This window comes from Gossypium hirsutum, chromosome A05, assembly GCF_007990345.1.
Source record: "Gossypium hirsutum isolate 1008001.06 chromosome A05, Gossypium_hirsutum_v2.1, whole genome shotgun sequence".
Lineage (NCBI taxonomy): Eukaryota > Viridiplantae > Streptophyta > Magnoliopsida > Malvales > Malvaceae > Gossypium > Gossypium hirsutum.
In genome coordinates this window covers 6604646-6622692 of record NC_053428.1, presented here as the reverse complement: position 1 = coordinate 6622692, position 18047 = coordinate 6604646, and the positions used below count along the sequence as shown (strand labels likewise).

The 18047-nt window shown below is 33.7% G+C and overlaps 2 protein-coding genes across 4 annotated transcripts; both read right to left on the bottom strand.

Annotated features, from left to right (window-relative positions):
* Window positions 1–5284: 5284 nt before the first annotated feature.
* Window positions 5285–8193, bottom strand: LOC121229264 (ADP,ATP carrier protein 1, mitochondrial). 2 transcript variants are annotated; one of them, XM_041113055.1, is made up of 4 exons: window positions 8123–8193; window positions 6428–6959; window positions 5960–6331; window positions 5285–5861 (listed from the first exon to the last, which is right to left on the bottom strand). In XM_041113055.1, exons 1-4 carry the CDS (start codon window positions 8176–8178, stop codon window positions 5565–5567), a joined length of 1257 nt encoding a protein of 418 aa, XP_040968989.1. In that variant the 5' UTR covers window positions 8179–8193; the 3' UTR covers window positions 5285–5564. The 2 variants fall into 2 exon arrangements, with proteins under 2 accessions (XP_040968989.1, XP_040968991.1); XM_041113057.1 differs by lacking the exon at window positions 8123–8193 and adding an exon at window positions 7787–7978.
* Window positions 8194–9514: 1321 nt separating this feature from the next.
* Window positions 9515–16731, bottom strand: LOC107959312 (copper-transporting ATPase HMA4). 2 transcript variants are annotated; one of them, XM_016895336.2, is made up of 9 exons: window positions 16366–16731; window positions 15384–15678; window positions 14283–15022; window positions 13656–14127; window positions 13399–13566; window positions 12309–12563; window positions 11511–11633; window positions 10525–11022; window positions 9515–10150 (listed from the first exon to the last, which is right to left on the bottom strand). In XM_016895336.2, the coding sequence occupies exons 2-9, from the start codon at window positions 15663–15665 to the stop codon at window positions 9725–9727; spliced, it is 2964 nt and encodes a 987-aa protein (XP_016750825.2). In that variant the 5' UTR covers window positions 15666–15678; window positions 16366–16731; the 3' UTR covers window positions 9515–9724. The 2 variants fall into 2 exon arrangements, with proteins under 2 accessions (XP_016750825.2, XP_016750827.2); XM_016895338.2 differs by having other exon boundaries at window positions 16240–16659.
* Between the last annotated feature and the right edge of the window lie 1316 nt (window positions 16732–18047).

Here is an 18047-nt window from a genome sequence, read left to right as displayed (position 1 = left end):
TTGATTTTATCTCCAAAAATAAATCATTTTTGAATTATGGATTCTAATATTTGCATCCACTAAAAAATTAAAACGAATTTGATAATAAATATAGGACCATTAATATCTACATGTGTTCTAAATTTCTACAAATAATAAAGTATGCAATATTTTAATCGAAAAATGCGGATCAAATATCTAAAAATGTCCAAAGTTTTTCTTTATCAAATATCCAGAGTTACACTATTCGAAATCATCAACACTCTAATTGAGATATAAAACCAAATGTTAAAAATACTTAAAAATTAGAGATTATTTTAAGGTTGTTGATTTTTTTAAAAATAATATTTATTTTTTGTTAATTTAAAAATATGAAATTTTTAAAAAAAAATTGTTAACAGTAGAATCAACAAGTAAGAATATAGGATGATTTACCCTAAATTAAGGCAAAGAGTCACTGTTCTCAGTGAGGATGAAGAGAGTTAAAAAAGTTAAGAGTACTGTTGATTGGGGAAGAAGGTACTATATAGGAGATAATAGAGGCCTCACATCATAAGTTCATATTTTATCTCTTTGTAGTGTTAGTAATGTAACTTTCTAGATTGATTATATGATATTTTAAGATAGTTGAATAACTAATATACCCAAAGTTGCCAAAACTTTATCATGGTGTTGCTCTATACATAAAATTCACTATTTCACTTCGACCAAATAAAAACACAAATATAGTATATTTTATTTTAGTGTAATTTGTTTGATAAAGTTGGTCAACTAGAGGAGAATGGGCACTCTCTAACAGAAGGGAAACCTCTTGAAAATGCTAAGAAACCAACCGCAGCTGCGGCTGCAGCTGATCAATTAGGAAAATGTAAGAAGGTCAACCGAACGAAAATATAGTTGAAGCTGGTTAAAAAAGTTTCAAAAATAAATAATTCGCTTTTTGTAGATTATATGGAGCAGACATCTTCCATTTTTACTTTAAACATCTTTTATACAAAAAATTAAACATTTGAGTTACGGGGAAATCATTAATTTACATTTATAATCCTTTAAATATCATCTTAACAAATCTCTAATCACTGGTTAACATTTTCCTAAAATAAAAATAATCGTTAGGGATGGTGAGTAGGCACAACTGGCAACAGATTTGTTCACCAGTCAGCTCTTCCATCAACCTTTGAATTTTTTCAAACCCTTTATCAAAGTTTAGTTAGGAAAGTCTGTTATACTAATGGAATAAAAAATAATTAATGAATCAAATTGAAGGAATAACCAAAGTCCAACATGCATACACGATCGCAGTTAACATGTTTTTTAAGTCATAATTATATTGATAATTAAAAGAACTCACTTCTTTGCTAATAAATACAGACTTAATGATCCGTCACAATTGGCATGTTGAAACAAAACAAAACAAAAAAATGCTGTTATTAACACAGAAACCTAATGTTATATAAATACGTGGAAGCAAATCCCAATATTTATTACACTGCAAATTACAAAATAGATCCCACAAAAACTTTTTTGTATTCACGGATTTCACAACACATGTTTTACCTTTTAATCCTTTTCTTTAAACAGCTTGCTTTTGATGACAAGAAAAAAATAAAAAAGTAATTGTACCCCAGAATAGATGACTTGCAGTAAATTTCCACGTCAATGGTGATATAATAGTATCATTTGTCCGTCAAAACTGTAAATATTATAGAGAAATAGTTATTATATATCTATAACAATATTTGAAACACCTATAATGATATTTGAAATTCCGATCTTATTTGAATTTCTTTAAATTTCAAATTTAAAAATTATAATATATCAATAATATTAAACAGTGAGATATATAGATAATATCTTTAATAGAATTAACATATATAATTTTATTTAATAAAATATTATCAATATATTTATATATAAATTTTAAACATTTTATTTATATAACATCTTAATTAGTATTTTTATTTTATTTCTATTAGCAACGGAATTAATTTTACTAAAATTTGAGACAAAAAATTGTTGTAGAAAACTAATTAAGTAAATAGTATATATTAAATTTTATGGTTATTATTATTATAAATGAAAATTGTTATAGAAAATAAAAATAAAACATTAAAAATCGATGTCGACTAAGACTTAACTTAGTTGATATTAACATTGTTACCCATACAAAAGGAAGTGAATTAGAATATAATATGTTTTCATAAATATAACCAAATAATATAACCAAAAACAGTTATTTTTTTTAATTATTTTAAAAACAACATAAAATGAATCAAGACTTTTTGGAATTTACTTCAATGGCAGGGACCTACATTGTTGTTGGCCGGCAATTGCAAGCAAAACAAAAGAATTCAAACCAAACTTGTGAATCAAGATTTCAGCAATCAAAATTATTCCTAGGACATGCAATGCAGGGACTGGAGATTAATTAATTAATTATTGTTATTATTATTATTATTATTATTATTATTAGCTTCCCTACCATGTGCTGCAAAAGATAAGGATTCTCTTTTGCTTTTTTACGGATGATTTTTATCATTTACTCAACCCTTCACCATATATAGTTCTATTTTCTTTTTCCATCTTTATGTCCTTTAATTAATTTCTAGACATTTCTTACTAAAATGTTGAGAGAGAGAGAGAGAAAAAAAAGACTTTTTAATGAAAGTAATGTATTAATAAAGAAAGAGTAAAAATATGAAATTGAGATAGTTTGGGTAGCTTAAGATATACCCTAAAGTCCAGTTTGAAACTTATGGGTGTTCTGTTTTCTGCACTAGGGAAAGTAATGTAGTTAAACGTTAAATACTTGGCTCATAAATGACTGGTTTCATACTTTTTAAGACTTTATTTGGTATCCCAATGGAGAAAGGTAGAAAACTTGTGAATTCTAAATTAATTATAATTAACAAGTTTTTCATCCTTTATCTTTGGAGACAAACAGGGGGGCTTGCCTCCTTTGTTCTTAAAATTTCTATTACCCGACATAAAATATTTGACATTACCATTTATAGATTCGGGTAGTTTGGAATAAACATGAAACAAAAGGAGAAGTTGAGTTTGATTACCTAACTAAGAAATCGTGCTAAATGGTGTTAGATGAACTAACGTGACCTTTTAACCTGGTTAATTCATTCCATGAAAAGAAATTTATTACTCATCTTCAGAAATATATGTACACAAGTGGTTAGCTTTCCCCATTCTGTTGAAACAAATGGAACATGGGTTCTTCATTCATATGATAAAGCAGGCAGACCCAGAGAAGGGAGAAAAAAAGTTGTGTGGTGCAGGCTGCCTGCATCCCAATAATTTTGTTGGTCCAATAATGCTAATAATAACTTCTTTCGCAGGTTGGACTCTATACAATCTACTAAAACCAATAGGGTGATGTTAATAACTGTCATTCCATGATACACAAAGCAAAAGCTGTAAGGCATGTGGGAGAGAGAGATGGCAGAGAAAGCAAACAATGAATTATGAGTCAGACAGAGAGTGGAGTGTCTGTGTGAATGGAAAAACCCAACAGCACAAAACAAAACAAAACAAAACCCAACCAAACCTAGCGTGCAAGCAAGGACTGCGAATCATTATATTCCTACATTCCTTTTGTCTCTACACTTTGTGGAAACCGAATCTCTAAAGTCTAACACCAAACCCATCAATCACATGTTAACTTTATCTAGAATTTCGTTTATCTCCTTCCATTTACATTATCTACATTCAGTCTGAGTGTCAAATAAGGATACTTTTAGAAAGAAATGAAGAGTCCTAGTAGCCTAGGCTCGAAGTTTTCTTAAGGGACCATAAACATGAAGATGAAAATTAGTGTCAATTCTATCATTTTTCTTGCAGCAAAAAAAGTAAGCATTCCTCAACTCTGAGTCATTTCCAGTGGCCTAGTCATGTTAAACAACTTTATGCGTCAGCAGGGGAATGAAATTTGGCTTTTCAATCATTTCCAACATCACTTTATTCCATTGATCGACTGCAGTGCATCATTTCCTATATAGGGTCCAAAAATGTGTCCAGTATCCGAACAAGATAAAGAAGATGGTAGACGGATATATACTCAATTTAGCTGCTGTAAGCATACAGCAAGGCAATTTTGATAAGTCCTAACAATATGTACAGCAAGATTGCACCAACATGCACCAGAATAAAGAGTACTACTGAGAGACCAAGAGCTTATTTTTGCAGGGTTTGTAGTAACTGCGGAAAGACAAATTTAGATACAAAACAACTTAGACATAAATATTGATGAACATATACATTGCACCTGCCTTCACTGTATATAGATACAGTTTAACAACATGTAGGCACAGCTTGATTGCTACTCTGAGCCATGCCTGAAAGATTCTTCTAGGATTCTGTCTCCCTTTCTTTGAACACAACATCAACAACCTTGGTTTATAGCCACCAGTCCAACATGTTGTCCAACTGTTACGATGGAAATTTTGAAAAAATAAAACCACATTATAGTTTTTGGTTCTTGTTTCCCCCCAATTATTTCAAATGCATGCATGCTCAGTGATGAAACCAATAAGCACAACGGTGAAGAGTATGATTATCATTGCTCATTGCTCATCCGCGAAAAATTGTCTAACTTTTTCCCATCATATTATTAGAATGATCATTGGTTAAGAATAGATAATCCAACAACTCTGCATGAAACACAACATCTAGAGTCAAATCCAGTTAGACCCAACTTGTAATGGAGTCAACCAATTGCCTCTTCCCTAATAGCATGCAGCCGTCGATGTTTTTGTCACAGTTCAAGACATTTGTGGCACCCGTATAAAAATGGAGAAATTACCTCGCAGGTGACCGGATAAAATTAATTTCTATCATTTTAGTTTTTGTACTATTAAAAAAATTAAATAAATCTAAATTTCAATAAAATTAATATTTACAGTTTACCAGAGTAAATATTTTGAAAACTTATAAGATTTTGCAAAGGAACAAATAATTTTAATCACAGTTTTTAAACAATGAATGTAAAAATAATTCCTTGTAAGACTTCAAGCCTGGGAAAGTTTAGACACTAAAGAACATTATATAAGGAGAGTAGTAACTTGAATCTGCTAGCCCTTCAAATTTAGACAGATAATGGAAAAAGAAACTGCAATAATAAGTTTACCTTTCAACTTGAAATGAATATTAGTTTGAAAGTATAAAACAACTATAATTTGAGAGCATACAGATTGTTAGTTTACATATTAAATTAAGTCTCATGTATGTATGTATGTATGTGTAACGATTGATTGTGATTATAACTATTTATACAGTAATGATTAAAAGAAAAAGATAAAAAACAAAGTAATAATTAAGTATATATCCTTGGAATTTCCTAAGATATAAAGGACAATACATAATTTCAAAAAGTAGTGTAGTGTACGGTTGCAATCAGGGTAAAAATATTCCTCCCATGAGAGGACTAATGTTCTTCTATGAGACGAGACAACCTCTCTAAACTAAGTTATTCAAAATGAGAATAAAAATAATATTTGCGGTAGGCAAGGCAAAATTTGGAATGTAATAAATAACATTGCAATGAATTTGATGACCCATCTGTAGTTGCCATATGATTATGCCCCACCAGAACCATACTTCTTTCCGAAAACAATCATTTGGAGCTTATCATAGCCTGCAAGCACACCCGCACCAGCAACCGCACGCAGGATGTTGGCACCAGCTCCCTTAAACAGTGACTTAAAGCCCTCCTTCTTAAGGATTTGCGAGAACGCATCCATCGAGCTCTTGTACTTCACGGCTTCACCCGATGTCATCATCATTCTTCTGCGGACAGTGTCGATGGGATAGGAGGCAAGACCTGCTCCATTTGTAATAACCCAACCAAGAGCAAAGCTAGCAAAGAAGCTATCCTGATATTATCCAAAATATAAGATAATGCAGGTGTGAGTGTAATCCTTTAGCATGAATGTTGCTTGATGCAAAAGAAAGACAATAAAATTCTACTAACCTGCAACTTTCCAACAAGGATAACCGGCTTTAGAGAATCATACATTCCGAAGTACAGGCCTCGGTACACAATGATACCAACACATGAAATGTTGAAACCTCTGTAGAGGCCAGCAATACCATCTGATTTGAGAGTCTTGGTGTATACATCAACCAAGCCATTGAATTGCCTCTCCCCTCCTGTCTTTGCGGCTTTGGCATCGTTAGCCAGACGAGTCCGAGCATAATCCAGGGAATAGACAAAGAGAAGGGAAGAGGCACCAGCTGCACCACCAGATGCTAAGTTCCCAGCAAACCACTTCCAGTAGCCATCACGGTCCTTCTTAAAGTTGAACAGTTTTTTAAAGTAATCCTTGAAGGCAAAGTTCAAGGCCTGTAAACGCAGAATTCAGAGAATGTAAGTGAGCAGCCAGATCTAAATTCTAAATTGTAATGAAGATAAGGGGGTTTCCGTGAAGACGTTAAGAACCTGAGTCGGGAAATAACGGATCACATTAGCTGCGTTTCCTCTCCACAAAGACATCATGCCTTCATCTGCTATTGTTCTTTTAAAGCAATTACCAATACCAGTGTAAGGTTCGGAGAGGCGACCAGCTCTAATCATCTCATCCTGGTTTTGGATTAAGAGCTTGACACGTTCAATAGGAGCAGCAGCAGTTTTGGACACAGCAGCAGAAACTCCACCCATGAGGAAATCGATAACGAAACCGGAAATGCCTTTCTCTGATGGAGCCTGGGCACATACAGTTGATGAACTCGATCCAAACAACGAGAGATTATAGCTTACTGGGTGGCATGCCAGCTGTGTCATGGGATGCTGTAATGTTGCATTGCAACTTGCAGATGCAAAACGCTTCTGATGTACAGCAGGCCTTTGGAATCCTCCATACCGATATCGAACATCTTGAGAAAGGCTGGAACCAAGATGGAGTTGTCCAGCAATCTTTAGCATGACAGAAGGATGTTGGTGCCTATCAGCCATCATTTCTCCAATAAACAACCTAATCAGGAACCCAAATATTATGAATACAATGAGTTGGTAAAGAACAAAACTTGGAAAAGATTACAACGATATAAGGCCCTATACGAGTATAAACAAGAACCCATTTAAGTTCCATGTTGACAGAGAGAAAGAGAGTAAAAACTAGTTGAAATTGGAACAAATGAAAATTTGTCCCCCAGATCACAAGGTAGAGGCTTTTCTTGCGAATAAGCTTCATTTTCCATGGTTGCACTATCTAAAAACCAAAAAGATCCTTCTTAGTATCTAAGACTAATTTTACACAATGCCAATGTAGGTTATGTTGAGAAGAAACAAATAGTAAGGAAATGGTTTGAGGGGAGGAAAATCAAGTTAATCTTCTTGATGAGATCAATATGTTTAATCTGTGAGATTTCATGTTGGTAATATAGTAAAATGGTTCATTGGGACTTAGAAAGTAAAGATCTTTCTAATGATTGGATTAAGGTCAGCTGTTACTGTGAACCAAAGGCGCCAAAAAGAACGTGGTCTGCAATGATTCAGGTCAAATCAAACCAATTGCCAAAATATCACGTCCAGTAATATTATTCACGATTACACAGTATAAACATAGTATAAGAAGTAATTCAAAACATGCACACACACACAAAAGAAAAAAAAAACAAGAATATACAAATATATTAAATCTAAATAATACGAATTATTATCATATACAGCTTTCATTGAAAATTGCATTTTCTTTGAAAAGACATACACAATAGAAATCATAAAAATAAAATAAAAAATAAAAAGAAATACATTACGCAGAGAAAAAGATGTATTTAAGACTAAATAGTACTGACTGACCTGTAAAAAAAATATGCAACGAAACGAGCAAAAGAAAAAATGAAAGAGATATAAAGAAGGCAAAAGAAAGAAAAGAAAACAAATTAAAGAGGGAGACAAGTAAAAGAGGGCGGAAATGGGGGTTTATAAGAAGAAGAAAGAGGAGTTAAAAATACAAGAGCAATAGCAGAATGTAAGCCGAAATGAAAGCATGCCCATAAAACCAGAAAAACAGTTATCACTCAAAGCAATCACACGTCACATATAAATTATGTAATTGGCACAGAAAACCTAGCAGTTTCCCTAGGGAAAAAAAAACCTAGAAAAGAAAGAAAAGGAATAAAAAACTTATCCAACCTCCAAATGCGGAATAATATATTGTAGATATTATGAATGGATAGTTCCCATTGCATGGCGAAGGAACATGAAATTATTACTCGATTTAGATTGATACACCTGAAAATTATCTTCTAATTTATCATCAAATATGTATATTTTTTTTTCAAATGAAATAAAAGGATGAGTTTAAAGAATATAAATTCTGATCTTGATTATATTATTATTTTTATTAAATGAATTTATATAATAAATTAAAATTAAAATTTACATATTTAAATTATTGAAAAAAAGAAAAAGAAAAATCACATTACTTCAGTTTAAATAACCATTTTTTATAGAACTGAAATAGCAAGTTTTGATTATTTATATAATAAGTAAGTTTATATTTCATAATATATATATTTATAAATAAATGAGTTATTTTTATAGGATAAGTAGTTTGTGTAGATAATTGTTGCATTATGTTATTTTTATAAGATATTCTGTATGTTATATTGAAATATGGGTGATTACTGATTAGGTAATGTTAGCAGATACCCCCACGCCAAAAAATAATGAACCCGCCCTAACCCAGTAAAGCAATACCAGTAGCCTAACTTTTACAAATTTTCATGCTGCTGTTTTGTTTGCTTCTTTACTAGGAATCAAAAGCTGTTGTCTTCCATTTGAGGAAGCAATATCAATAACGGTAGACTGTACGCGCATTTTATTTAGTTAAATATGATATCAGTCCCTATACTTTTACAGAATTTGAGATTTAGTCCATCTACTCTAAAAATTAAAAATTCAATCCTCGATTTTTTTCTCAAATTTAAAACCCTATTCCAATCATTAACTTCGTTTGTAGTTTCCGCTAAAATTTGTTAACTTGTTTAATTTACATCAATCATACGCCTTATCACGAGGACAACTTAATTAACATGTTAAATTAACAAATTTTGATAAAAAATACCTATAATTGGTATAATTTGACTGGAATTTAAAAAAAATAATAATAATAAGTTGGAAGACTTAACTCTTAACTTTTTAAGTATAACAACTAAATCTCAAATTGTAAATATACAAGAAATAACAATATATTTTAACCATTTTTTTTTCTTTTTTGTTAATATATATAAAATTTTAATTATGAATTTCAATGGGAAAAACTACCAAGCACTGGAAGATGAATTTGGAGGGGGAAATGGCTTTATAATGGGAGCCATCGTCAACATGTCTACTTAATTTCATATCTACTAAAAAATTTAATTGTGTTTCTTTTTCTTAGCTCATTCTTCTTAACTTGCTAAAACACTTACAAGTGATACCGATGAAGAGACAAATCTACAATGGTTCTTGAAATTGGATGAAATGCTTAGAACTTGAAACGCCACATGCATTTGTGACCATTGAAACATTAGAAAGCTACAGTGCCCATCCAATATATAGACCTTTATATTTCCATAATTTTTCATGTATGTATGCCAATCACTTCATTGGAAATGACCCATCCAATAATCCCAAACTTACAAGACTTGACAATTTTAGTTCTACAAGAAATGTAATTGAAGGACCTTCTACATTTCCATGTTAATAACTGATAATATGCAGTTGAATATGGAATTACCGGAGAATGTCCCATCATGTGGATTTGAAGCAATGGCTATGTCCTATTTTTGTATCTTGAAATACCCAAGATTTCCTATAAGACTGCAACAACAGAGAAGAACAAACAACACTAAGAGAGGAGGCGGCCATGCATGCACCAGCTAGCCAAGGTGGTAACCTAACTCCTGTGAAGGGATATAAGATTCCAGCAGCAACTGGCACGCCCAGAATGTTGTAACCAAGGGCCCACACATAGTTAAGCCAAATGCGGGAAATGGTCTTTCTCGACAGATCTATTGCTGTAACTACATCTTCCAAGTTGCTTTTGATAAGAACTATGTCAGCTGCTTCTATGGCTACATCAGTACCAGCACCAATTGCCATGCCTACATCCGCTGCCACCAAAGCAGGTGAGTCATTTATTCCATCTCCCACCATAGCAACCGTCAAACCTCTCATCTGCATTCCATATTTAAGGCAAATAATGATCAGATGTTATGTACTTCATGTATGAAGAGTGAACAACTTGTAGGTTAAATTAAAATTTACATTGAAGCACATCTGGGTACATTTTCAAGGCTAACTGAATATCAAGCTCTCGTTCTCACCCCCACCGTTCATCCAATTTATTTATTGAAAATTTACTAGAATACCACCATGCCTCAGCAAATTATTATTCATAGGCATATAATAAATCTAATTATCACTTTCTGACGACCAAAATTTCACAACTTTGTCACCCTATGAATAGCCTTTCATAATGCGTTTTTGAGAATAAAGCCATAAAATAAAGAAAGACAAGGAAAGTGAAAGGAAAAAGAAAAGAAGCTTACCTGCAAATCTTTGATCCTATCAGCTTTTCCTATTGGATCCGTCTCGGCAATTACCTTCTCTATTCCAACCTCTTTGGCTATGGCAGTTGCAGTAGCCCAGTTATCACCAGTTACCATGATGCTTGAGATCCCCATTGAACGAAGATACAATATGACATTATTAGCTTCTGGCTTCACTGGATCAGTTACTGCAAAAGCTCCAGCAATTTTTCCATCAATGGAAACTAAGACACATGTTCGAGCCTGTTGCTCATGTTCTGAAATGTAACCCTCAATCTCAGGACCAACTGTGACATTATAAGTCTGCATAAGCCTCTTGTTCCCAACTAAGACCATTTTGTCACCAACTTTCCCGCTCACCCCAGTGCCAGGGTGCACCTCAAAGTCCTTTGCCTCTGTGACATGTTGATTATTGGATTGCCTGTTAGATTCTATCTTCTGACGCAATTTTCTAGCATGCTCCAGGAAAGCTTTGGCTATTGGATGTTGACTATTTGCCTGAAATTTTAAGGCTTAAATGTAAAAAAAGCCCCTAAAATTAAAATTAAGAAAACCATCCAAACCCCTACTATTTTATTGCAATAAACTGAAGCCATTTCTGATTGGATGGAAAATGGTTAACGGTCATCGAGGAATCAATTAGATGACAACAGATGTTTGAGGACTCAATTGATTGCAATAAACAGATAAAAGTTTGGATTAACTAACTTAAGTCACTCAATGGCATCTTGCACCATTCAAGATGCCATAGCTCTAAAAAGGAAAAAAAGGAAATCAACTTTGGGTAAATCTAATATATAGAATTGCATCTTCTTTGAAAATAAGCTTTGGTTTAATATTTCCACTCCCCAAAAACCAAAAGTAACAAAATTCAGATCTAGTTGTACAATTAGAGCTATCCAAATTTCTCACAAAGCCTTTCTATATTTGTTCCCTAGCAACTTCACTAAATAGAATCAGGAGAGTACAAAAAGCTAGGCATGTACCTCAGCAGCAATAGCAACATCGCAGAAGTCTTCCATTGACACGCTTGAAAAGAGCATAACATTTACAACCTCAGGTTTCCCAACTGTCAATGTCCCCGTCTTATCAAACACAATTGCTTTCACCTACAGGATAAAGAGAGAAGGTAGTTCAGGTTGCAACAGTCATCACTCGTTACATTAAATCTATCCAACTTCCAAGACCTAAGTTCACTTGTATTACTGTGTATATATTGGCCAATGCATTGTTTTGTTGTTAAAGGACTCGTAAAGATAAGACAATAAACAATACTTCTGAACAAGACATCTGTTATATTGTTATAAAATTATAAATGGCACAGACAAAAGTGTACCGAAGCTGATATTCTGGTTATCTGAAATGAAGAAGTGACCTTCCACTACAAGCAACAACCATGAAATATAAAATCAAAGGGTCATGCCCTTTTTAAAGAAATTCACATTTTTATATAATGTTAGTTGATATGTAGTTTGATAGATAAAAGTTGCTATTTTCCTAGGCAAAAACGATTATTTTAGAATGAACCCATAGTAGATAACTTCTAAAAATGACTACCACTTAAAACTATAACTAAAAGGTCAGCAAATCTGATAATGGCAATGAGTTGTGTTTTTTGTTCACACTATTCCGAACCAAGTATAATTATCAATCGACAAATTTTTCAGGTCAAAGAAAGTTGCTAATAATGCTCAATTATGATTGTAAACTCATACATACTAAATTATCAACCCAAATTCAACCTTAACCCGTTCTAGGTTTTTCTAAACACAAAATGGTTATACCTTATGTGCCTTCTCAAGGGCATTTCCACCCTTAATCAGCACACCAAGTGAAGCACCCTTCCCTGTGGCAACCATGACAGCTGTAGGGGTTGCTAGTCCTAGAGCACATGGGCAAGCAACCACCAACACCGAAATACCAAACTGGAGTGCAAGTTCAAATTTATCCATGCCTTTCGGGATCCAATGTTTAGGGTAAATACCAATAACTCCAGGGATCAGCCATCCCAACCAAGTGATAAATGCAGTGAGAACAATCTGATATTGGACCAAAAAAAATGATACATTCTGTTAGAAATTTGCACAGAGATGCATTATGTAACAAAAGGAATAATTAGTTACATAAAGCCCAGCATGATGCTCAAGTTCTACACTCTTCATTAATGCAAATAGGTTAAGAGAAAGTGCAAAGTAAAACAAAAACCACATACACAGCACAACTTGTAAGCCTAAACTATTAAAAACAGTAGGAAATATAAGTTATCAATAGTCATTCAATAAAAAATAATCTGTTTTCCACGGAAACAAAGCAAAAATGTGTTGAAAATAAGAAAAAGATGTTCTTTGCCTATCAGTGATGTTTCCAGCCATATTCATTTTGCCATGTTGGCCTCTTTGCAAGCAGTATGAGTGCAGCTGTGCATCATACACAAAATAAGTTATCATAAATAAGATCATCCATAAATCAGTCTCTCTCTCTTTGATTTTGTTTTTTTCCTTCTGCACAATATATGGTTTAGAACTTTGGCTTAACCTAGAAGATCAATTAAAGGTTCAAATGAATAAACCATCCAACAAACAAGTCCATTGTCTACAATTATAGTGAAAAAGATCTAAACCAAAAACAGAAAGATTCATGTTATAGAGTTCAGGGAATCCAACCTCCAGCTGACAACCTGAGGTATGGATGATTAGAGCTATTTGATACATTCCAAATTAATGATAATAGTTTGAAAGTTTTTAAATATTTGAAGAAGCAAAGAAGCCTTTCAACTAAAGAAAAATCAAGAAAAAGAAATTATACCCATCAGTTTTAAGAAAAAGCAATAAAAATGGTATAAACAAAATTTTGAGCAAGGAAAAAGGAAGTTACTGCAGGAACAAAAAACCGAGAAATCCGGTCAGCAATTTTCTGAATAGGTGCTCTGGCGAGCTGAGCAGCTTCAACAAGCTGAACAATTTGGGAAAGCGCGGTCTCTGACCCAACATGAGTAGCCTTGACCAGTAAACATCCATTCTCATTCATAGTTCCACCAATAACCTGCTCATAGCAATTGAATTAAAAGAATTCAACATTTCATAAGTCAGGCATACCTTAACAAACAAACAAAAAAGGCAAGAAAAGAATACCTTGTCACCAGGCTTTTTAGCAATAGGTTGTGCCTCCCCTGTGATCATACTCTCATTCACATAGCTTTGACCATCAGTGACAATGCCATCAACAGGAACTTTCTCGCCAGGAATGATCTTGATTACGTCGTTCCTTTGTATTAGTTGGGTGCTGATTGCCACCTCTGAGACAACATTTCCATCATCATCTAATATCAGCAAACATGCACTATCAGGAGCAAGGTCTGTCAGCTTGGCTAAAGCATCTGATGTTTTCCCTTTAGCCAACACCTCTAAATATTTTCCTAAGAGAATAAAGGATATCAGCATTGCACTTGTCTCAAAAAAATCTTGTCCTTTAAATGTGTCAGAGCTCAGAGACTTAATTGCTACATAAACAGAGTAAAAGTATGCAGCATTGGTGCCCATGGCTACTAAAACATCCATATTAGCAGATTTCAGTCTCAATGCGTGGTATGATCCTTTGTAAAACCTGATAGAGACATCAAAAGACAGAATGGTTATGCTGCAAGAACCGGTCACAATTAGTATATGCCTCTCCTGAGGAATGGAAAAGCTGAATCTTTGACCCAAAAAAAAATATAAGTAGCTAATATTCTACATGGAAAATGACTACCAACTCATTACCTTCGGCCAACAATGAACTGTACTGGTGTGCAAAGAACCCATCTCAGAAGCAATCCGACAGTAAACATGTTGTAGATCTTGTACACTAACCAATCACCAAAAGGAGGAAGCATTGGAAGTACCATGGAGAATATGAACAGAGGAACTGAGAACAGGCAGCTTAAAAGGAACTGATTCCTATAGTTATTAATTTCATGGTGCTGCTCAGTTTCTCTTTGTCTAGGAGGTATATACAAGCTTGCCTTGTATGATCCATGAGCAACTTCTTGTACAGCTTCAATAATGGATCTTGGACCAGTAAAGTCTGGGTCATAGTTGACAGTGGCCATTTTTTCTTCCAAGTCCATCTCGACATGATTTACACCTATGGCTGACTCAAGGTAGGACTTAATAGTATTCATATCCTCCACTGATGACACTCCTTCAAGTTTTAAATGTACTTTGTTTGCTTCATTTCCAGAACTAATGAGATCAGCTCCAAAGCCAGCATCTTCTATTGCTTCAATGATGCGATCAGAATCAGTAACATTGGGATCAAAGTGAACCTTAGCTTCTTCAAGAGCTAGACCAACAACTGCCTTTTTAACTCCATCAAGGAACTTTAGAGCACGTTCAAGGGATTCGGAACAACTTGTACATGCCATTCCCTTAATCCTGAGCCGGCAGACTGCTATCTGTTGCTCTGAAAACTCCTTAACAGGGAAACCAGCATCCTCTATTGTCTCTTTAATTATTTTTGGCTAAAATAAAATACAAACAAGTGCTTTTGAGTTCCCAATAATAGAAAGATATAAACTAATTGTGAGGAAAACCACAAAGAAATACCAAAAGAAAAATTAAATTCATGACAATGGAGATAAACCCACAGATTAAGATCTCCACAAAGTGTTGAAGCCTGTAAGAGAAACATGGTTTAAGAACCAAAGATTTAGCACTACACTTACACTGAATAAATTTTATATGCTTGACCATGGTGTCATCATGGTGGAGGTATGGGTAGTTAGAATAACCAAGTTGTCAAAGTAGTCTACTGTGAGCAGTGACCATAAATCATTCTCCACATTATAAGGATAAAGATTCAATAAATTTCTTAAAACTTACATTGACGAGCTTTGGAACATACTCAATTGCCGCGTAGCCATGAATCGGTGACACTGATACACTCTCAACACCGTTGATCTCTCCAAGCACAGATTCTATGGAAGTCACACAAGATGCACACTTGATATTCCCTATTTTGAACATCACTGTTCTCTTCTTTTCCAGCTTATCAACAGGTTCAGGTATAGTTACGCAAACACTATCTGAGGGCTCCAGCAAAGGCCTCTTAAGATCATCCCTCCCATTCAGTTCCATTTTATTGTCTCCAACATTAATATTCATGGCCCCTGTGATTCTGTGAAAACATGGTAAGCAAAACATAAATATAAATATGTGTATACATCGCAGTTTAGACTTCTTCAGTAATAAAACGGTTTCCAATGCATAATTTCACGGTCAATTTGTGAAGCTTAAAACAAATTTTAGTGAAAGATATGAGCAAAAACTTTTCTGCTCGATGTTGCATAAAATTGAACTAAAAAAGAGATAAAAAATCAGGGTTCAATCATTACTTTAAAACAACTTTAAATATCAGATAGCAATAAAAAAAACAATTGAATGGTATTATTAGATAATTACGTAATCGAGGGGAAGTAAAAAATAGGAGCAAAAACAAAGCACATAAAAAAAGCCGCCGAGGCTTTGTACAAATCAAACACGATAAAAGTTGCTTAGAAATTAAAGTTCTAAATTATCGACCATAAATAAATAACGTAAAGTCCACAGATAAACTTTCGTGAATACAAATCAACTCCAGAAGAGAATTTCACGATTCAAGCTGAAACCAATGACTTTTACTTCAAAAATATTAATTTCTGTCAACTCGGAATATGAACCAATAAACAAAGAGGAAAACCTTTAAAAAAATCCAGAAGTTTAAACAGGCCAAACAACTAAAACTCGTAGTTCTGACATAAGAAGAAGAAAAATAAACTCACACACAAGCACACACATGTTATACAAAAAAAAAAATCAAAGAGACCTTTTTTCACAGGGTGGTTAGGGGTGAGTATTTCTTTTGATTGGGGAAAAAGATAAATGAAAAGTGAAAGTTCTTTTTATACTAAAAAAAGAGGGGGGGGAATGATTAGGGTTTTAGAATGGAAAGTAGATTATATTTGCTAAGGTTTGAGAAGCGGAATTGGAATTTTGTTCCCAAAGAGAAGAGAAGGGGAAGGGGGAATGGAATGGACGGTCGCAGGAGAAAGAAGAGAAAGTGGCAGACTTTGGCTTTTCGAGGGAGGGTTTCTGTTCGTCTTTTTTAGTCAAATTTATATAAAGGAGGAAAAATGAATATTTGAACTTAACGTCTTATATGCCATTTCCCACCACCTTGCTTAACCACCCCACGGACCACCGCTAACTTTATGATATATATACATATATTTATACACCAGTGAAAAATTCATTAATTTTTTTAAATCATTAAATAAAAATAAATTAAGGCCGATATTAAATTAAAACTTTCCATTTTTTAAACATTAAAACATTTTCTTTTTTTACTAATTATTTTGAACCCATGATAAAAAAAATTATAATAACAAAAGTTTATGGTTTCTTTCCTCTGGTCCATTTCCCCATTTTGTTACCCATGATCAATCAAAATTTATAATATTCTTCTCTTTTTGTTTTATCATAGAAGAAGCGCAAAAAAAGTAATTGCAATTTAATATCGATTTTAATTATCATAAATCATTTATTTAAATATCTTGTAATTAAAAAATATTTTAAAAAAGTGCCATAAAATAACCATAACAACGCATCAAATTTATCAACAAAGAATTGCTCTCAACATAAGAAAAAAATATTCAAAGTGAAGATTTTTCACTCTCTCAATCATAATTTACCAATGAAGAATGAAACTTGTAGTGGGCCAAATTTGCCCGGCCCATTACAAACAAATCACAAACCGAATAATAAAAACCTAATAATTAAGTAAATGTCCATTTACAAATCTGGCCCAAATACAATAGGCCCAATGCCCTAAAGCCCAACTAGCTCAACTATCCTAAACATTTTTCGGCCAAATGAGAGGGGGAAAACTCTAAGCACCGCTCAGCTCCCCATGTGCGCCACCACCTCCGTACGCTCCAACAGCCACGCCAGCGCCTCCGTGCACCAGCACGGCTCCCGTACACACGCCAACGCGTACTCCGTACCTGCAAACAGACAAGGCAAACACAGCAGCAAATACAAACAAAGAAAATGTTGTATATTTTTTTATTGATTTTCCTTCTTTCTTTTCGGCTATAAAGCCATAGTTTTTAACCTTTGTAAGGGTTACGAACACACGCATATTACACACACAAAAACAGAGGCAATATACTCACACAATAGCAATCGAATACATAGAATGAAATTTCTTCAAAGGTGGTTCTTTTTTTTTCATTTTTATGTTTCCATTTTTCTTTATCTTTTTATTTTTGAAATCTATCACAAAAATATAAAAAAGAAAGGAGAAGTTTTACCCGAATCCCAACGTCAATGTCTGCTTCTTCGGTCCAAAAACTGACAGATCCCTAGGGATCCGGTTAAGATGATGACAGAGTATGATGTGATCCGGCCCGGGTAGATGAGTCGAATTCACGTAGTTGCCCGATCGTAGTTCGAGAGAGTCGTTCGTGTCTAAGCTGAGGCTAAACTCTTAAGCTGAGCTGATGCTAA

Bases quoted from the DNA above. Each gene is read 5' to 3' on its own strand.
- LOC121229264 (XM_041113055.1), bottom strand. From the start codon at position 8,178: ATGCAATGGGAACTATCCATTCATAATATCTACAATATATTATTCCGC. The intron at 6,960-8,122 runs GTTGGATAAGTT...GTTCCTGATTAG, and splicing joins ATATTATTCCGCATTTGGAG to GTTGTTTATTGGAGAAATGA. The intron at 5,862-5,959 runs GTTAGTAGAATT...GGATAATATCAG, and splicing joins TCCTTGTTGGAAAGTTGCAG to GATAGCTTCTTTGCTAGCTT.
- LOC107959312 (XM_016895336.2), bottom strand. From the start codon at position 15,665: ATGAATATTAATGTTGGAGACAATAAAATGGAACTGAATGGGAGGGAT. The intron at 11,023-11,510 runs GTACATGCCTAG...TTAAAATTTCAG, and splicing joins ATGTTGCTATTGCTGCTGAG to GCAAATAGTCAACATCCAAT. The intron at 10,151-10,524 runs GTAAGCTTCTTT...TATGGAATGCAG, and splicing joins ATAGGATCAAAGATTTGCAG to ATGAGAGGTTTGACGGTTGC.